The sequence below is a fragment of the Callithrix jacchus genome, chromosome 1 (assembly GCF_049354715.1).
Source record: "Callithrix jacchus isolate 240 chromosome 1, calJac240_pri, whole genome shotgun sequence".
Classification (NCBI taxonomy): domain Eukaryota; kingdom Metazoa; phylum Chordata; class Mammalia; order Primates; family Cebidae; genus Callithrix; species Callithrix jacchus.
Genome location: NC_133502.1, coordinates 170,642,637 through 170,663,513, shown reverse-complemented (window position 1 = coordinate 170,663,513; position 20,877 = coordinate 170,642,637). Strand labels below are relative to the sequence as shown.

The window sequence follows — 20,877 nt, the reverse complement described above, 5'->3', positions numbered from 1 at the left end:
ATTACTAATCATAGGACACCTGTCTTGGGCCAGGTGCTGTCTGATGTATTTTGAATAGTCAATCTCATTTTTTTCTAACCATAATTTCTCCAGTAGGTACTACAACAATGCCCCTTTTACAGATGAGGAGACTGAGGCTCCAAGGGGAAAAGCAACCTCAGAGCTGGTCAGTGAAGATCCAGGAGTAGAGGCCAGCCTGAGGCATGGATGGATTCCAGGCCAGGCTTTTCACCACCACGCCATGCTGTCTCTCTCACCTCTCCCAGCTCTCTGACCTCTGTAGGGCAAGAGATCCTAACTGAGTCTCTCTTCTGTTTTGTTTTTGCAGTATTGATTAGAATATATAATAAATGTCTACAGTCGCTATCATTTATGGCTTTATGGTCTCAGGGTAAGCAGCAGTAGGGTGTAGTAGAGTGACCACTGGGCTGTGGTCAGATGTGAGTGGGTTTGCGTTCAAGCTTTACCATCACAATTCTGTCATTCATCATTCCAAGACCTTGTTTCCCAATCTCAGGATGAGCCCGTTCTCAGCTCACTGGATGCGTGAGAAGTTTATGAGATGTGAGGCCCATGAGCTTGAAGGCTTTAAGGTGGGCACCAGAAATGACCGATGCTGCTAGGGTCACACAGCAGGGAGTGGTAGGGATCTGGGCAGTGCATGGCCCCACCTAGGTGCTCGAACCCAAGCCACTTCAAGAATTGGACCAACCAGACAAAAACTGAAACGAGATTTATCCTGAGAGCCACTGGGTTGAGACCTCTGACAGATGTTAAACTGCTTTAAAAACTTGGATGTGCATAAAATATAATGGATTATTTTTATTATTCAAAATTATAAGTTGTCTATCATGTGCCAGGTACTGAATTTGGTATAATTAATTGAATAATACGAGGGACCTGGGAGCAGGTGCTCTGCCTGCCTGCTTGCCTGCCTGCTTTGTCTTTTACAAACATTTAATCAGCTCCAACTCATGAGGCCTGCGTGAGTTGCTGGGGACACAGTGATGAATCAGACATAGTCACATGGTCCTTGCCCTCAAGCTGCTCCCAGACTAGCGGGAGAGAGAGGCTAATAAAGATACTGCTTTCCAGAGCTAAGGGCTATGAGGTAGGCTTGAAAAACACAGAGGAGGGACACCCAACCCAGATACAGCAGTGGAGTCAGGGACAGAAGAGACAGTCAAGGAAGGCTGCCTAGCACAATGTCTACCAACAGCTGGTCCCACCCTTGAGAAGGTTGTGAAATCAATTTAGTGCCTAGCAACCAGCATTTAAAAAAATAAATAGAATAGAAAATATCAGGTCAAGCACAGTGGCTCACACCTATAATCCCAGCACTTTGGGAGGCACAGGCAGGTGGATCACCTGAGGTCAGGAGTTCAAAACCAGCCTGGCCAACATGGTGAAACCCTGTCTCTACCAAAAATACAAAAATTAGGTGGGTGTGCTGGTGCATGCCTGTAGTCTCAGCTACTCGGGAGACTGACACAGAAAAATTGCTTGAACCTGGGAGTCGGAGGTTGCAGCGAGCTGAGATCACACCACTGCACTCCAGCCTAGGTGACAGAGTGAGACTCCATCTCAAAGAAAAAAAAAAGAAAATATCATAGAATGTTGCATGTACAAAATACATCACATGCATGCACGTGTGTATATTCTGGATCATGATGTAAAACATTCCTTACTGTGGATCAAAGGTCTGAGAGTTATTGTTAGACTATGTTGTCTGCCCCGAACCCCAAAGCCTGGCTTCAAAAAATTTTGATACGTGGAAGGATGGATTTAAAATCTCACAGCAAAGGTGACTCTTCTTCTGGTGGCCCATCCTGTGACCAGCTTTACAATAAGCATTTCCAGCTCTGACCCACCCAGATGGCATGTGCTTCATAATAGCAGTGGCTGAGGCCCTTGTGTTTACTCTGGGGTGGCCTCAGTCACCCATCTCAGGTCCGGAGGCCCAGCAGCCTGCGCCTTCAGGATGCCAACCAGGAAGCACTGTTTGTGGGGGCAGATTGGAATGCAGCAGAGAGAGGTCCCTGGCGGAAACAGAAGAGGGACAGGAGCCTGAATCAGTCCCTCGCAGGGTGAGGTGAGTCAGGGGTAATGACTAGGTGGCCACGAACAGAGACTCCTTTTTAGTGGTTTTTCAGGACACTCCAAACTTCGTCCATCCTATAATATCAGGACCAAAATACTCCTTGGCTACCTTTCTCCTCCATCATAGACTCTTACTTAAGGTTGGAAAGGCCCTAGAAATTATCCAGCTCAACTCTCTCATTTTACAGAGAAAGAGAAAGGGGCCCAGAGAGGGAAGGCATTGGCCCAGGGTCATCCAGCAGGCAGCCCGTGAGCCGGGGCCAGGACCAGGAACCCGGGTCACCTACCCCATCACCCTGAGCCCCTGGTCCTTGGCGTGCTCCTCTCTCCCATCTTCTTACCAGAAGGCTCTCCTACCTAATCTTACCTCCTTTGGCCTCTTCTCTATATGTAATCAAAGAAGTCTTTCTAAAGAACAAATGAGTTACGATGCTACCTGCCTAAAGCCTTCCCTTGCTCCCCACTGCCTTAGGGTAAAAGACACCCATAATCTTTGCCCTCACCCCGCCCACCTCTTGGGCTTCCTCTCTTGCTCTTTGTCCCCTTTTATACTATTAGCTCATGCTCCTGAAATACTTGGGGCTTCCTAGATATGACATGTCCTCTCCCAACGGTGATCATACTGTCCCCTCTGCCTTTAACACTCTTACCAACCCTGCTGCATTTGTCAGCTCTTTTTAAGGTTACAGAGTAGATCTTCCTTTTTCTAGGAAACCTCCTTGGCCTACCAGCCTCCAGGGTAAAGTGTCCCTACTAAGTTCTCTGGCAGCAGCTCTATGATGTTATGATCCATGTTGCCATCAGTTTCTCCTGGCCCCTGAGAGAAGCCTCGGTATAGAAGACAATTCTGCCATCCCTTAGAAGAAATGGAATGCTGTATGGAAACCAGCAGTTCTCCAGGACACCTCTTCTTGGTACTTCCAGTGACCATAGTAAAAATTAATAAAAAACGAATCCAACCAACTACATAACCAACAAAGGCAGGATTGCTAAGGGTATGGACCCTTCAGGAATGAAGGTTTTGATCACTCTGCTAGGTAAAAAGCCAGGCCAATGGAAGGGTGGGCTAAAGGCAAATGGAACATGGGATGAATAATGGAAGAAGGAATTTATAAATATTAACTGCAGCCTCATGGCCAGTTACAGAAAGAGAACTATAGAAGTGATACAGTTTTTTCTCCTTGCTTGTATGTGCATGTATATCTGTGTCTATGTCTTCTCTCTCCATTTATTCATCTATATGCACATTGGGAAAGCACAGAGGAGGAAAGCCCAACCCAGACACAGCAGTGGAGTGTGAGACAGAAGAGATGGACAGACTGACCGAGAGGCGGAGCTTGCAATGAGCTAGGGTTGCACCATGGCACTCCAGCCTGGGTGACAGAGTGACACTCTGTCTCAAAAACAAACAAAAAACTTAAAAGAGACCAAGCACAGTGGCTCACGCCTGTAATCCCAGCACTTTGGGAGGCTGAGATGGGTGGATCACCTGAGGTCAGAGTTCAAGACCAGCCTGGCCAACATGGCGAAACCCCATCTCTACTAAAAATACAAAAATTAGTTAGGCATGGTGGCACATGCCTGTAATCCCAGCTACTCAGGAGGCTGAGGCAGGAGAATCACCTGAACCGCGAGGCGGAGGTTGCAGTGAGCCAAAATCCTGCCATTGCATTCTAGTCTGGGCAACAAGAATGAAACTCCACCTCAAAAAAGAAAAAAAAAGCTACTGACTCTCAGCCCCAAAGTGACCCTTCTATACTCAACTTGGCAATGCTGGGACGGGAACTGTCTGAACGTTAGTTTTACCAGCCGGCTCCTTGTTAGGGGCTGTAGGCAGACAAAGACTCGCTCCTTTCTGTTGTCCTTGTTGTTCATGCCAGGGGCATCTCAGCAGTGTCATTGCACTTCCAGTTTCCAGTTTTTCCCACACTCCTAGAATCGGCTTCCTCTCTTAGAGGTTCCACTGGGCAGTGCTCCCCACTGCCAGAGGTCTGGGTCCCAGCTCTGCAGGAGCCCTGCTCTGAGCTCCCAGGAGCCAGCCCCAGATGCCCTCTGCTCAGGGGTCTGGGTGGCAGGTCCTGGGCATCCCTCTGTTAACCTCCTAGGTTCTCACAACCTAATGTCTTTTGTCCCCAGTCCTTGAGGGGTGCCTGCATCCTTCAGTTACTTTCTCTGTTACCTCAATGTCTTCCTTTGCTTTTCCAGTTCCCTGGTAGCCACCAATTTCCTGATATTAGATTCTTTCCATTTTTCTTCTATTTATTTATTTATTTTTGAGATGGAGTCTCGCTCTGTCACTCAGGCTGGAGTGCAGTAGTGCGATCTTGGCTGACTACAACCTCTGCCTCCCAGGTTGAAACAATTCTCCTGCCTCAGCTTCCACTACAGGCACAGGCCACCATGCCTGTCTAGTTTTTTTGTATTTTTACTAGAGACAGGGTTTCACTCTGTTAGCCAGGATGGTCTCAATCTCTTGATGTTGTGATCCACCTGCCTTGGACTCCCAAAGTACTGAAATTACAGTTATGAGCCACTGTGCCTGGCAAATTCCGTTTTTCTAACTGAACTCTTACTGATACAAGTAAATATAATGCAGAGTTCTTCCCCACGGATCTTACAGTCTAGTGGGAGAGATACAGATTAGGCAAATATTATATTTAATTATGTTGAAATAAGTGCCTTGAAGGAAAAGCACAAAGCATATTAGCATATTAAAGGCCCTGAGAAGTTCTGCAGTAAATAAGCCTGGTTAGCATTGTCTCGGGCAACTTCTTGTCTTACTTGAGTGAGAAACTTCATGGTCAACCTATGAGCACTGAGCAGTTAGTGTGCTACAGAGTAGTGCATTGTGCAAATGGAAAAGGGAAGTCATTGAGAAAATGTGAGCCAGGGGACTTGGAGCGGGAGCATTTGTCATGTTCCTCCAGTAGCATCCAGTGGGTTAGGGGCAGCTCAGCTCCTGGATTCCAGTCACAGGATCAGCTGACAATTCTACTTGCTCTTTTTTTTTTTTAACTGAGTCTCACATTTTGTCTCCAGGCTGCAGTGCAGTAGCACAATCTTGACTCACTGCAACCTCCGCTTCCCAGGTTCAAGTGATTCTCCTGCCTCAGACGCCTGAGTAGCTGGGACTATGGGCGCTTGCCACCCTGCCCAGCTAATTTTTGTATTTTTAGTAGAGATGGGGTTTCACCATGTTGACCAGCATCATCTTCATCTCATGACCTGGTGATCCACCCACCTCGGCCTGCCAAAGTGCTGGGATTATAGGCGTGAGCCACCGTGCCCAGCCTCCTTGCTCTTATTATCACTCCACAAGGCACCTTTCTGGCCATCACTGACTTACTGAATAAATTTCCCTGTAGGGAGAGGATGCTCTCATTCACCACTGCAGACATTCTGGTCTACCTGGCAGTTTCTTTCTCTTTATAGAGCAAGGTTTCTTGACCTAGGTCTTTAGAGGTCCCATCCATCCCTTAAGACTATCTGCAAAATGTATGTGTGCGCGCGCATGTGTGTGTGCACATGTGTGCATGCATGGACATTTTTCTGGCAAGAGGGCCCATATCTTTTGATATTCCTAGTGGGAGTGTGACTCCAGAAAAGGGAAAAGCTAGGAATCACTGCATTCAAGGAAAATGTTTCTATTATTTTGTATATTGATCTCCTGTGAGTGTGGTCACTGTCAATGGGTTCTTCTCAGTCTGATCAGCCTTGTGTTGACTTACCAAACTGAGATTCTGCATTCTCCAAGGTACCTACTTCCCCAGCTACAGGACTAACCAACCTTCTTGGACCTCAAGGGATCACTCCCCTCCGGGCTGCTGCCTGTGCCATTTCCTCTCACTGGGAAACTGTCTCCCCAAGCCTTGCGATCATCTCCCAGTTTCTCTTTAGATCTCAGTTTAGAAGTCATTTCCTCCTTGAAACCTTCTCTGACTTACCACTTCAGGATCTGATACCCCTTCTTTGTGCTCCGACAGCATCTGTCCCACCTCTCTGGGGCTCCTATTTTCCCTTCCCCACAGAACCATGTTTTTCCCCTCATTGTGTTTGTCCCATGATGCAATTAACTGTTTATAGTACTTCTCTGCCACCTTTAGAATGCAAGCTCCACAAAGAAGGTAGACTGTCCAGCTTTGCTCGCTTTTCCCCCATCACCAAGCACGGTGTCTAGCACACAGTAGGTGCCCATTTAAATAGAAGGAATGTATGCAAAAATAAGTCCCTTAATCCTTTCAATGTGACTTTATGTGCCATCACAGCTAGACCACAAATGTCCTTTTACTTCCCTTTAGGACTAGGTACAGATTTGCCAGCCACGAGAAGTCCAAAAACTCAGGTAATCAATTTTTGTCTTTTATCAGCAAAAGCTTCTTTCTCATCAAGTGCATGTATAATTTGTACATACAGATGCACATACTTATATGTGGGTGGAGAGAAAAATGAGCTGCAGTGTTGTGAGAAACTTACCTGCGTTTCTCAGAAAGCGGTTCCTATAGTCCTTGATTACCCTGGTGACCGGGTTATAGAAGCCATCTCCACAATCATACCAGCCCTTGGGGATTTTTCTAGGTGGGTCCATATTGGTGAGTTGAGCCATAGCTTGAAGGAACACAATGGGCAATTAGTTCACCATCAAGGCCAAATCCAAACCCAATGTTCCCATAAGGTCCACTTGTGACTGATGGCTCATGTGACTATCTGGCTCCATTGTTGAACTTAAATACCCCCTACTCAGGGCAAGGAGCAAACCCAGCAGGAACAGTGCCCCAAAGGAACTTTCTGAAAAATGGCTCTATGGAACAGAGTCTTGGGAACTAGACCCTCTGTCGTCTTCTTCCTGTGACCCCATTCTCCACCATTTCTTGGGATAGCATGAAAAAGAGCGCAGGTTCTAAAGTCAGACAGACCCTGAGGATGGGTCAGAATTGACAGATGGATAGGAAAGCATCATGTCCAGAAGATGGGTGGCATTCAAAGCATGGGCAGAGGCCAGACACATGGATCCTTAGGCCCCACTCTGGAAACCTTGTAGAGCAGAGCACGTGTGAAGGAGAACAGCACACACAAAAAATGGATCAGGTGGACAAGGGGCAGGTAGGTGGTGAAGAACCTTGACTCTCACCCAAGTTACCATGGTGGCTGCCACTTACTGAATGCTTATTATGTGCCAGGCATTGCGCTCCTATTTTATTTAATCCTGTGAGCAACTCTGCAGCCCCATTTTACAGATAAGAAAACTGAGGTTCAGAGAAGTTAAAGTAACTTTCCCAAGGTTATCCAGCTAGGAAGCAGTCTAGCTCTGGAACCTGTATGTTCAGCAGCCAATATCAGGGGAGGAGAGAGCCTAGGTGCAGCCACAGGACCAGGGACACTGGGACCTCTGGGAGGGAAAGAAGACTGAGTGCACCTTTTAGGTCATGCACCTTATGTGTGTGTATCTTGAAATACCACAGCTGAGGTAAAGGGAAAGGTTGGAATAAATAACTTCTGAGGTTCCTTCTAACTATAGTTCCTATAATTCCTTGTTCTCTGGACTGAGAGCTGGATGCCCACTGAGCTCACAGCACCATGTCCACAATTTAGTGTCTTGCACACAGTAGGTGCTCTTTTTTTAAAAAAAATGGAGTTTCACTTTTGTTGCCCAGTCTGGAGTGTAATGGTGCAATCTCAGCTCACTACAACCACTGCCTCCTGGATTCAGGTGATTCTCCTGCCTCAGCCTCCCAAGTAGCTGGGACTACAGGCATGTGTCACCATACCCAGCTAATTTTGTATTTTTTTAAGTAGAGACAGGGTTTCTTGATGTTGGTGAGGCTGGTCTTGAACTCCCAACCTCAGGTGATCCACCAGCCTTGGCCTCCCAGAGTGCTGGGATTACCAGCATGAGCCACTGTAGCCAGCTAGTAGGTGCTCTTGTGTTGCTTAATGACATATTTAACCCCAAATCTGACACTGACCCTGACCCTAACCCTAACCCCATGTGTACTGGCTAATGTTTACTGAACGCTGACTCCATGTCAAGCACTTTATAGCCATTCTCTCACTGAAGCCTCATGCCAATGCCCAGCTCATGGATGCTCAAAGAGGTCAAAGGACACTTTTTTTTTTTTTTTAAGAGATGAGGTCTTGCTATGTTGCCCAGGCTGGAGTGCAGTGGCTGTTCACAGGTGTGATCCCACTACTGATCAGCACAGGAAGTTTTGACTTGCTCGGTTTCCAGCCTGGGCCAGTTCACCTCTCCTTAGGCAAGCTGGTGGTCCCCCACTCCCAGGAGGTCACCATATTGATGCCAAACTTAGTGCAGACTCCTGATTGGCATAGCGCATAACAGCCCAGAACTCCTGGGCTCAAGCGATCCTCTCACCTCAGCCTCCCAAGTAGCTGGGACTACAGGCACTTGCCACCATGCCTGGCCACAGGACACTTTTAACCCTCACTTTGCCTTACAGGCAGGGAAAGTTGCCCTAACAATGCCAGCCCCAAGAGGCAAAGTGTGGAGTGACAAGGGAAGGAAATCTTAGAATTCCTTAGAATTCGAAGGAAAACTTAGAATCGAGCTGCTCTGCTGAGGGTCCCTGGAGGAGAAGGGGAGAGCCAGGCAGGTTTGGGAAAAGCCATGACAGTGCCTTTGAGACTGGCAGAGGCTCAGCTTTGGCAAAATCAGACAATGTGTGAAAGCGGAGGCCTAAGGCTGAGGCCTTTTTTGCCTACAGCCTGAATTGGAGTGAACAGCCCATGACAAAGTCGAGGCCTCCCATCATAAGTAATTGGAGAGGAGTGATTTGCAAGGTTCCAAAGTTGCAGCCAGATTGGCAGCTCTTTGAAGGAAGAGATGATGTCCTTTCAGCTCTGGGTCTCCCCGGGGCCAGCCAGTGTCTGACATACAGTAGGAGCTTAGGAAATGTTTCTTAATGTCATTGCCTTAACTCCCCTACACACATACTTCACCCTGCACTGTGATGTCAATATCATTATCCCTGTTTGACAAGAATTCTTTAATGAGCACCCACTGTATGCCAGGCAATATGCTAGGGCCCTGCCTTCATGTTGCTCACAGCTGGCTTGGGAAGATGAGCTGAAAACTCATGATCCAAGCCCTGGGGGGAGATTATGGTTGCTCTCTGATATTCCCCAGGGAGACCTTACCTGGTATGGGAATTCAGGGAAGGGGGTCCTAGCTTCTGGACATGGAGCTGAGACCTGAAGGATGGGAAGGAGTTATTTGGGTAAAGTGAGAGGGTTAAAGTATTCCAGGCAGAGGCTGGACATGGTGGCTCATGCCTGTAATCTGAGCACTTTGGGGGGCCAAGGAGGGTGGATCGCCTGAGGTCAGGAATTCAAAACTAGCTTGGCCAACATGGCAAAACCCTGTTTCTATTAAAAATAACAAAAACTAGCCAGGTGTGGTGGTGGGTGCTTATAATCCCAGCTACTCAGGGAGGCTGAGGCACAAGAATCACTTGAACCCAGGAGGCGGAGGTTGCAGTGAGTTGAGATCACACCACTGCACTCCAGCCTGGGCAACAGAGTGAGACTCTGTCTCAAAAAAAAAAAAGAAAAAAAGTATTCCAGGCAGAGAGAATGGCAGGAATAAGTGTGGTCTCTTTGAGAAATAGAGAGAAATCAAGCATGCAAGAGGGGCAGAGAAAAACTGAGAAGGGTGGGTAGCCCGGGATTAGGCTGGAATATCAGGAGAAGCCAGGGAATGTCAGTGTTTCTGATAATTCAAAACCTTATTTTGAGGGCATAGGAGGCACTCAAGGGTGTTGTGGTCAGGGGGCAATCAGATTCACATTTTAAAAGATGTAAGTGGCCAGGTATGGTGACTCACACCTGTAATCCCAAGTTAAGGAGGGAGGATTGCTTGAGGTCAGGAGTTCTAGATGAGCCTGGGCAACATGGCAAGACCCCATCTCTATAAGAAACTCAAGAAAAATAAAATTCACCAGGAGTGGTGGTGTATGCCTATAGTCCCAGCTACGTAGGAAGCCAGATCTCTTGGCAGGAGGATGGCTTGAGCCCAGAAGTTCAAAGTTACAGTGAGCTATGACCTCACCACTGCACTCCAGCCTGTGCAACAGAGCAAGACAGTGTCTCAAATAAGTAAATAAAATAAATAAAGATGGAAGTGGCTGCAGAATGGAAAATGACCTCAAGGGGGTCAAGTGGGAAGCCAGGTCATCAAGGGGAGAGATGATGGAGGGCTGGAACAGGGCACTGGCAAAGAGAGTATGAAGAGAATGCTGACTGGCATGTGGAAGTGCTCAATAAATATTTGTTGAATAAACAAATGAAATAATACATTTCAGAGATAAAATCCGTAGGGCCAGGTGATTGATTGCACTTAGGGGACGGGAGAGGGGAGAATTAGGCTTACCTAGGTGGATGCACATGCCACATTCAGGAAGGCAACCATCATGGTGGGAGTGACAATGAATTCAGTGCAGAGAAGTTGGGGAATGACCAATACAGGTGCCAGGGAAGCTGATGCAGGGATCTGAGGCTCAGGGATTCTGATTTCAGTTTAGAAGCTGATGATAGTTGAAGGCTTAGAAGTGTATCAACTTGTTCAGGAAGAGTGTACAGAATGATAACGAAACAGTGCCTAAGCTAGAGAGCCCCGGGAACCTCAACATGAATGAATAATGGGGTGGGGGGAAGTTGAGGAGGTATTGGCAAAGAAGGCTGGGGATAGGAGGAAAATAGCAGAGTAAGTGTCAGGAGGGCAAAAGGAGAGAAGGTGGCTCAGCTGGTCAATTAACTGACCCAAGTCATGAAGCCAGGAAGGGAAGGAGATGGGGGTTTGAGCTCTAGTCTGCCTGACTCCAGTGCCTGGGGGCTTCCTGGAGACTTCTGCTGGGATGGAGGTTGACTTGAGCAGGCTCATCCAGCTACTGACAGGGAATGCTAGGACTCAAACCCACACTTTCTGGCTCCATGCTCTGCCAACTATAGCACATGGTCTCTCATAACCTAAGTTGGGATTGTTTTTATGGTATACAGAGTTGTTTTCCCATCTGTCATTTTGGATATATTATTTCTGCTGTGCCAAAAACTACACTCTTCTTGAGGTTCCCTTATGTCAAACACATCCCAGAAACACTCAGATGAGCCTTTTAAGGTGCCGCTCTCTGAATCTAGACTTGTGGCCCAAATGTAGCCCTCCTTGATGGGACACGTTGTTTGGCAGAAAGGAAGCATGATACAGGGGACCTCAGAGAGGAAGACTGGGTCTCCAGTGTGAGCTCTGCCACTGGAAACCATATCTAGACTCCACAGCCTCAACCTGGAGTGACATGGGACTAGGAAGGCTGACTGGGTGGGGTCATCTGGACACTAGGGAGACAGAGATTATAGAGAGCCTCCCCAGCACCTGATACACAAAGCACATGCTCTGTCCGTACTGCCTTTGCCCTTACTTCTTTCTTTTTAAAATATTTACATAATTTATGGTTACAGTAGGTACTACAAATAAGAATAACTGACATGTACCATGTACTTGCATGCATTCAAGGCACTGTTTTAAACACCTGATATGAATTATCTTATTTACAACAATCTTGGGAGGTAGATGATGCTACTGACCACATTTTGATCTTTCTTTTTTTTTCAAGACCAGAGTCTCATTCTGTCACCCAGGCTGGAGTGCAGTGGCGTGATCTCAGCTCACTGAAACCTCCTGAGTTCAAATGATGCTTGTGCCTCAGCCTCCCGAGTAGCTGGAATTACAGGCATGCCACCATACCCAGTTTGTTTTTGTATTTTTAGTAGAGATGGGGTTTCACCATGTTGGCCAGCTGATCTGGAAGTCCCGACCTCAAGTGATCCACCTGCCTTGGCCTCTGAAAGTGCTGGGATTGCAGGCATAAGTTATCGCACCCAGCCGATTGACCCCATTTTGAAGGGGAGAAACTGGGGTGCAGTAGGTAAAGTCCCTTACCCATGGTCCTCTGGCTAGCACAGTGGAGCTGAGATGTGAGGATTGGCCTTACTGCCTCTTTTGTATTCTACGCCTGCTCAGTTCCTCTTTCCCTTTAAGTTACTTCAGTAGAATACATTCATTTCATCTCAATAGTACCAAAAAAAAAAAAAAAAAAACCAAAGAAAAGAAAAAGTTACTTCAGTAGGCCGTAGTCCACTTATCTGAAACTACCTTTAGCTTCCCTCTTTGAGTATGAAGGAAAGGGTGGGTGCTTGGGTACCTGCAGGCTTCAAGCCATTGCGAATCTCTGTGAAAAACCTCCGATCATAGCCATCGCAGTAATGCCAGTTCTTCTCATCATAGTGCAGCCCATCTGCAAAGGTGTATGTGCCCTGGAGGACAAGGAGCACACATGTGTGTCAGAGGAAGCTGAAGGCTTTTGGCCAAGAGGTTTGGATGTCAAGGGAAGAGGGGGCTTTCTGATGGCCACAGTAAAGAAGTGGTAACTGTCACAATTATTATGGTTGTGACGACAAGAGGGAATGGATGTAAGTGCTGAGCTCTGTCCGTGCTGCTCAAGGTAGGTGAACTCATTTTGGCAGATGAACTTGGGCAGATAACCAACTCTCTCTGGCCTTTCATTTCCTCATTTGTAAGTTAATGATGGTGTACACAAAATAGGATTGTTGAAAAATCATTGAGATAGCACATATGAAGCATTTAGCAGACTGCCTGGCTGTGATGCTCAATATTGTGTGACAACTTGACTGGGTTAAGGGAAAGAGATGCCCAGATAGCTGGTAAAACATTTCTGGGTGTGTCTGTGAGGGCGTTTCTGGAAGGGAGACTGAGCAAAGAAGTGCCACCCTCACCAAAGTGGGTGGGCATCATACAATCCGTTGAAGGCCTGCATGGAGAGGAAGCGCCAATTCACTCACTCTGCTTGCACTGCGACATCCACTTTCTCTTGCCCTTGGACATCCACATTCCTGGTTCTTGGGCCTTTGAACTCTGACTTCGACTTAAACCATTGAACCCCCAGTTGAGGCCCTTGGGTTTGGACTGGAACTCACTAACAGCTTTCCTGGGCTTCCAACTTGCAGAGGGAAAACTGGGAGTCTTCTTAGCCTCCGTCATCTTGTGAGCCAACCCCTAATATAAATCTCTTTCCATACATCTCTATATATCCTATCAGTTCTGTTTCTCTGAAGAACCCTGACTGACACACTGACACAAAATAAGCATTCAACAAATGTTATTATTCTTTTATTATTATTATAGCTGGAAAGGTCAGAGCCATCAGCCATGGCCCTTTGTCCAAACACATACATTCTGCTTTTGCTGCCTTAGTGCTAAAGGAAGCCTCAGGATGTAGAGATTGCATTGGCCTGGACATCAGGAAACCTGGGTGGAAATTCCAGTGATACTATTAATGCACTGTGTGACCTCGGGTAAGTCACATCCCCTTCCTGGGGCTTAGATTCTCCAAGCTATAAAACAAGGAGCATTTCTTAACTTTTTTAGGTCATGAGTCAGGCCCCAACATGCTCTTAGTGAAACTGATAAAAACTATAGATAATTTTCCTGGAGAAAAACTTAGTCTCCTTTACACAGAAACTTTTGTATATAAATCAAGAAGTTTTAGTGACTCCCTGAATTCTATTTATGACCCACAAATACCAGGTTACGAATCCTTGGATTAGGTAAATTATATGATAGCAACAGTGGTGCTGGTAGTAAGAGCTAACACTTATCAAGTGCTTCTATGTGCCAGGAACTTAGCAAAGTGTTCATGTATACTGCCTTATTTACTCTTATGACCATCCTAGGAGGTGCCTTGTACTATTGTGGTAGGCTGAATAATGGTCCCCCACAGATGTCTGCAACTTGTGAATATGCTACCTTACATGGAAAGAGGGACTTTGCAGATATAACTAAATGAGAGATCCTAAAGTGGGAAGATTATTTAGAATATCTGGGTGTGCCAAATATAATTGCGAGGTCCGTAAGAGAGGGAGGTAGTAAGGTCAGGGTGAGAGAAGACGAGATGATGATGAAAGCAGAGGGACGGAGGGTGATGTGATGATGAAAACAGAGGTTGGAGTGATGTGTGGCCATGAGCCAAGGAATGCAGGCAGCCTCTAGAAGCTGGAGAAGGCAAGAAGACAGATTTTCCCATAGAGCTTCTGGAAGGAATGCAGCCTGGCTGACCTATTTCAGACTTACAAGCCCTAGAACTGTAAGATAATACATTTGTGCTGATGTAAGGCTAAATTCGTGGTAACTTGTTATAGCACCAATAGGTCACGAATGCAACTACTGCTCCAAGTTGATAGGTGAAGAACTCTCAGGGAGGTGAAGTTGTGGGCCCAGTATCAGGCAGTAAGGGGTGTAACAGATGCAAACTCATCGTGGTTTCTCCACAGGTCCTTCCAGATCCAGAGGGAGAGGAATCTAGAGCCCTGGGAGATCCAGAAGCAGGGAGAAATTAGCCGGGCAAGGTGGCACACTTGTAATCCAAGCTACTCAGGAGGCTGAGGCAAGAGAATAGCTTGAACCCAGGAGGCAGAGGTTGTGGTGAGCTGAGATTGTGCCACTGCACCTCCACCCTGGGTGACACAGTGAGATTCATTCTCAAACAAGCAAACAAGAACAAAACAACAACAACAAAAAACGTGGAGGGAGAAACAAAGAGAAAAAAGGCAATGGAAGGAGGTGGGCACCAGACAGGGAGGATGGGGCCCTTCCTGCCTGAGGATTTCTCCTCCACAGCCCGTCCCCCACAATGATCACCTTTATGGCCAATCCATTTTCCCAAACAGCATCGTATTGGCTCCCGTTGGGGTAGTACAGAGTTCCTTCGCCATGAAACATGCCGTCCTTCATTTCCCCAACATATACTGTTTCAGTACGGAGGATGTACTTGGCTTTGCCCTCCATCCTGTAAAGACACAGGGAAATCATTGAGCCCTGTTTGACAGCTGGAGCATCGGGGCTGGCAGGGACAGAGTGAGCAGGAACCCCATTCTCATCATCCTCATCCTTATCATCCCAGCACTCTGCTGCAAACAAAATTTTTGTTTTGTTTCCCTTAAAAGCTCAAAAATGAAAAGAGGGGAGTAGAGTTTGGTCTGTTCATTCTCCCCTTCACCTAGAGGCTCACCCTCACCTTGGAGTTCACACTGCCCCATGAAATATATCCCCTTGGTAAGCCCAGAGAGTGTAGAATGTGCCCAAAGCCACACAGTAAAAAGTGTGGAGACTAGAGCCCGGGTTTTCTAGCAGCTGGTTCTGTAAATTACTCTGTTCCCCCATGACCAACCTATCCTTGCCTATTATGCCACCAGTGGAATATTTGGAAAAATATGAAATTTAGAGATAGGAGATAAGAGTTTGAATCTTACTTCACCATTTTATAAATATATTATCTTGGATACTGATATGATTTGGCTGTGTCCCCACCCAAACCTCATCTTGAATTGTAGCTCCCATAATCCCCGCATGTCATGGAGGGGACCCAGTGGGAGGTAATTGAATCATGCGGGTGGCTTTTTCCTGTTCTGTTCTTGTGATAGTGAACAAATGTCATGAGATCTGATGGTTTTATAAAGGGAAATTTCCCTTAACATGCTCTCTTCCCTGCTGCCATGTAAGACGTGGCTTTGTTCCCCCTTTGCCTTCCACCATGATTGTGAGGCCTTCCCAGACATGTGGAACTGTGAGTACATTAAACCTCTTTCCTTTATGGATTGCCCAGTCTTGCATATGTCATTATAGCAGTGTGAGAATGGACTAATAAAGACACTTCCCCAAACCTCTTTGCTTGTGCCTCCTTCCCTTCCTTCTCTTCCTTCTTTCCTTCCTTCCCTTCTTTCCTTCCTAACAAATATTTACAGAGCACCGACATTTATTCAGGGACTCTGCTGATGGTCCAACCTGCTGAATACATAATAGATTCAACAGCTATCAAGGTAGATGCAGTTCCTGTCCTGGGGGACTCACAGTCTAGTGGGGACACAACTAAGCAATTATACAATATGTGGTAAGTGCTATGCAGGAGGAAGACAGGTCCATACAGAACAAGGTAGGGACACCAACTTGATAAGTTGACTTTGTTTTGTTTTTTGTTTTTTTTCAAGACAGGTTCTCGCTCTGTCTCCCAGGCTGGAGTGCAGTAGTGTGATCATGGCTCAATGCAGCTTTAATCTCCTGAACTCAAGTGATCCTCCCACCTCAGCCTCCCAAGTAGCTGGGACCACAAGGTGCCCCACCACACCCAGCTGGTTTAAAGATTTTTTTTTTTTTGTAGAGACAGGATTTCTCTGTGTTGCCCAGGCTGATCTCAAACTCTTGGGCTCAAGTGATCCTCCTGCCTCAGCCTCCCAAAGTGTTGGGATTACAGGTGTTAGCCACTGCACTGGGCTGGCCAGTTTCTTTATGGGTGAAATGGCTGTGATTAATCCAGATAACATATAATGATTTTCCTAGTAAAGGGCTTGACATATAGTGACTGCTTAATAAATATTCTTTCATTCATTCCTTGTCCATTCCTCCCACAAGCTGAAGGCCTCTCCTAAATCTGATCTTCTTTAGGCTTTTGCTGGTACCTCTGTTGGGATGCATAACACTTTCTACCTTGTACTGTAATTAGATATCTTAGCTCCTGCAATGAATTAAAACTTCTTTAAAGGAAGACCTTGGTATCCTCAGCTCCTAGAACCACTAAGCAGGTGCTTCATAAATGTCTCCTGAGTAAAGAATGAAGGAAACAGAAAGACCAGTGAGTGAACAGAATGGACGACAAAGTTGTTGAGATAGCTGAGTGAGACGATGGATGTGAAACCATAGCAGAATGCCTGGCATAGAGAAAGAACTTGAAAACTATTTTGCTTTTATTCTAGTGTAAGACATGGGGGGAAGGGAGAACTCCTCTTCTCCTTTCCTCCGCTACTCTTTGCTCGAGCTCACACCTATCATTTTTAAGCTCTGTCTCCATATTAAAGTTCCACACCCTTCTCTGAAGTTAGACCCAACACCTTTTCTTACCTCAAACTGGACATCACTGTTCAGACCTCTCACAGACATCTCCAACTCGCCTAAAACAGAACTCATCCCCTCCCCCACTAAGCAGCACCTCCTTAGAGCTCTCTACTTCCATGATTGGCATCACAATCCTCTGGTTCAAGGCCAGGAGTTGGGCTCTGGGCTGGGGCTGTAAGTCATCTCTGGCCAGGAGTGGGGCCAATCGGCTGCCAAATCCTAGCAGTAAAACCCCCAAATCTCTCCTGCATTTTTCTTTCCTGTAGCTCTACTGCCTCTGCCTTGGCCCAGGGTTCTGCTGCCTCTTACTGGGACAACTGCAATGAGCTCTGATTTGATCTCCTCATCTATACTTGTCCTGCTTCCCTCCTCTCCCCTTCTCCTCCCTCCTTCTTTTTCTCCTTCCCTCTCTCTCTCCTTCCCTTCCTTTTTTTCCTTCCTTCTCTTCCATTTAAAAAAATTCATTCAAGGTGAAAAGCCTGCCTTGCAAATTCAAAGTAAGTTAAAAAGAAGAAAAAAGCCACTTTATAATGAAGACTTCAATCCATAATAAGGATATGATTACCAGATCTCAAATACCTATCAGATTAGCTGGGCATGGTGGTGCACATCTGTGGTCCCAGCTACTTGGGAAGCTGAGGTGGGAGGATTGCTTGAGTCTGTGGGGAGTGGGTGGGGGGAACAGAACGGGTAGATGTTGCAGTGAGCCAAGACCGCACCAGTGCACTCCAGCCTGGGTGACAGAGTGAGACCCTGTCTCAAAAAAAAAAAAACCAACTTATTATTCATTCATTCATTCATTCAGCATTCAGCCAGCATTTACTGAGTCCCTGCCACATATATGCACCATGAGAAGAGATACACAGATGAAATAAGTTTTATTTCCTGATGCTTGGCTCTACCAAGGGTCTATCAGTGGTTCTTCCATCTCCAGAATTGTGCACGTATTGACATTTTTTTTGGCAGAGGACAGACTGCCTGTCCAACTTCCCCTCGCATGACTCCTCCCAGCACAACCCACTCTCCTCACAAACTGAACTGCCAGCTCTACTTTATACACACATTCTGCTTAGAAACATTCTTCACCTTGCATCTCCAACCACCTAACTCCTACCCAGCCATCAAGGCCCACTTCAAATATTATCTCTTCCATGAAGCCTTTAAGGATGGCTCCAACTGTATGTGTCCTCTGAAGAGGCCCAGCAGCAGGGCTCTACTGTAGGAAGCACATGGGCTTTGGAGTCTGATAGACCTGGGTTTTAATATCTGCTTTGCCAAATGCTAACTAGGTGACTTTGGGCAAGTTATATAATTTCTCTGAGCCTTATTTTTCCCATCTGTAGAACAGGATAATGATATCTATTTTAAAGAGGCCCTGTGAAGAGAAGATGCAGGCAAAGCCACCCAGAGCACAGTAGTTGCTACACAAATGCTCTTGGCATTCCTTCCTCCCCTGTGTTTGTAGGTCTTTTCTGGCACTTACCTTGTGGTGCTTTGCAATGGAGTTATCAATCTGACCGTGATATTGAGGTCAGACAGATCCTATATTAACTTTTAATTTTTTTAATATTCACACATGGTACGGGGAAATCATGTCTCTCTCAAGTTTTTTTGAAGCAGATTTAGTGAAGTGTAATTGGCATACAATAAGCCATATGTTTAAAATATACAATTTGATATATTTTGACATCCACCTGGGAAACCATCATCACAATCAAGACAACATATCTACTCCCCCAAAAGTTTCTGCATGCCCTTCTGTGACACTTCCTCCTTGCCCCTGCCCACAATCCTCATCTCTAGGCAACCACTGACCTGCTTTCTGTCACCAAAGATTTGAATTTTCTAGAATTTTATATAAATGGAATCATACAGTATCTACTCTTTTTTGGTCTGGCTTCTTTCACTTAGCATAATTTTTTTGAGATTCATTCACATTGTTCTGTGTACCGATAATTCACTCCTTTTTATTGCTGAGTAGTATTCCAATGAATGGATATACCACAATTAGTTTCTTCATTCCCCTGTTGATGACATTTGGGTTTGTTTCTAGTTTTGATTATTATAAATAAGGTTGTCATGAGTACTTGTATACATGTCTTTGTATAGATAAACACTTTCATTTCTGGGGTAAACACCTATGAGTAGAATGGTGGTTTAACTTTTTAAGAAACTGCCAAACATTTCCAAAGGAGTTGAACCATTTGACATTCCCATCAGCTGTGGGGAGTCTATATAGACTTTTTAAATCAAATGTTAAATATCAACTTCCTACTGTATAGAGAAGTTACTCTATTCATTTAAGCTCCAAAAAGAAAATATCCCCTCCCCAAATTAAAAAAAAATTGTCTACCATAGATATAAATAACATCTATATATGATCATGACTTATTCCTCAGAACACTGCTGCTGAACATTCAGCATTGCCTTCCCATTTTATAGATGAGGAAACTGAGATATGAGTGGTTAATTAAACAAGAAGCCAGTGGCAGAGTTGAGCCCAGACTGTCTCATGCTGAAGCCTTTTTTCCTCTACTATGTTGTTGCTCTCTCTTACATGCAAAACTTTGAGACACTCCAAATAGAACTCTAGTTAACTGTGGTTAAAAAGAACAAAATCAACACCGAACACATGTCCAACTTATGAAAAGAAGTATAACAAGTGAAAAACTGCTGACTTCTTGCTAGTTATGGGAAGTTGGGAAGTCCTATTCAGGTCTGGACATCCTTATTATGGTTACAGAGGTACCAAACAATCCCAAGCAAAACCCAAATTCCTAGGGACAGAAGCATGGGCATGGCTGATACGATACACAAACCCAATGAAAAATACACGGAAGGCCAAAGGCAAATGGTTGAATGTTTTCCCTCTTACCTCATCTGTGTGTTTCTCTCTCACACATACACAGCCCGTAGAAAATTAACGTAGTTTCTCAACTTTTTGTGCCTAAAATGTTTGTGCCTAATATCTATCTGCTAAAATTTAACCACCTTCACTGTAGCAGAGCCTTGTGTAAAGTAAGAACGTGGTTTGGACAGAGGACTGGGTTCAAATCCTGACTCCATTACTTCCTAGCTGTGTATCCATAATGGCGGGCAAGTCATTTTGCTTCTCTTAACTTCTGTTCCTTCATTTGCAAGGTCAGCCTGAATGATCTCACTGAGTAGTGAGATGGGGCACACAGCAAGCACCTCTGCCACTTATCTGCTAATTAGGACAAGTGTCTCAAGCCCTGTAAGGGTCACCTTTCTTACCCAGAAAGATAACAACATATTCCTTGCAAGATTGATGTAAGGATTAGAGATAGCATCTCACAGCATCCCTACCACCTCCTCTAGGAATCTATCCCCTATCCCTGTCCAGACCACAGATCCCTTTTTCCTATGAACTCAAAATGCCCCTGAAGTCCACCAACTTGTGAATACAGGGCCCAGGTGGGAGTGATTTACAGTCCTGACAACTAGCATTGGATTGGCAAACCACTTCATGTCGTCCAGCCTTAGTTTCCTCAACTATAAAAACAGAGATTCCTGGAGGCTGAGGCAGGAGAATTGCTTGAACCCAGGAGGCGGAGGTTGTGGTGAGCCAAGATCGCGTCATTGCATTCCAGCCTGGGTAACAAGAGCGAGACTCCATCTCAAAAAAAAAAAAAAAAAAACCAAAAACCAAAAAACCAAACAAACAGAAATTCCACTTTCTTCATCCAGGGTGGTAGGCAAGAAAGAGTGGCCATCTCTGTGTTCCTCAGCTTCTCTCTACCACAGCTCTTACCACAATGAATTGCAATTATCTCTTATGTCTACTTGCC

General features: G+C 45.7%; 1 protein-coding gene across 2 annotated transcripts in view; it reads right to left on the bottom strand.

Moving 5' to 3' along the window:
* Positions 1 to 20,877, bottom strand: part of MORN5 (MORN repeat containing 5) — a 38,589-nt gene that overhangs the window by 16,729 nt on the left and 983 nt on the right. The window contains exons 2-4 of one of the 2 annotated variants that reach the window (XM_002806525.7): positions 14,822 to 14,969; positions 12,309 to 12,420; positions 6,574 to 6,705 (exon numbers count right to left, since the gene is read on the bottom strand). In XM_002806525.7, the coding sequence (XP_002806571.2) occupies positions 6,574 to 6,705; positions 12,309 to 12,420; positions 14,822 to 14,969 (392 nt within the window). The remainder of the gene's footprint in view (positions 1 to 6,573; positions 6,706 to 12,308; positions 12,421 to 14,821; positions 14,970 to 20,877) is intronic. The other variant, XM_078375599.1, reaches the window with a different exon arrangement.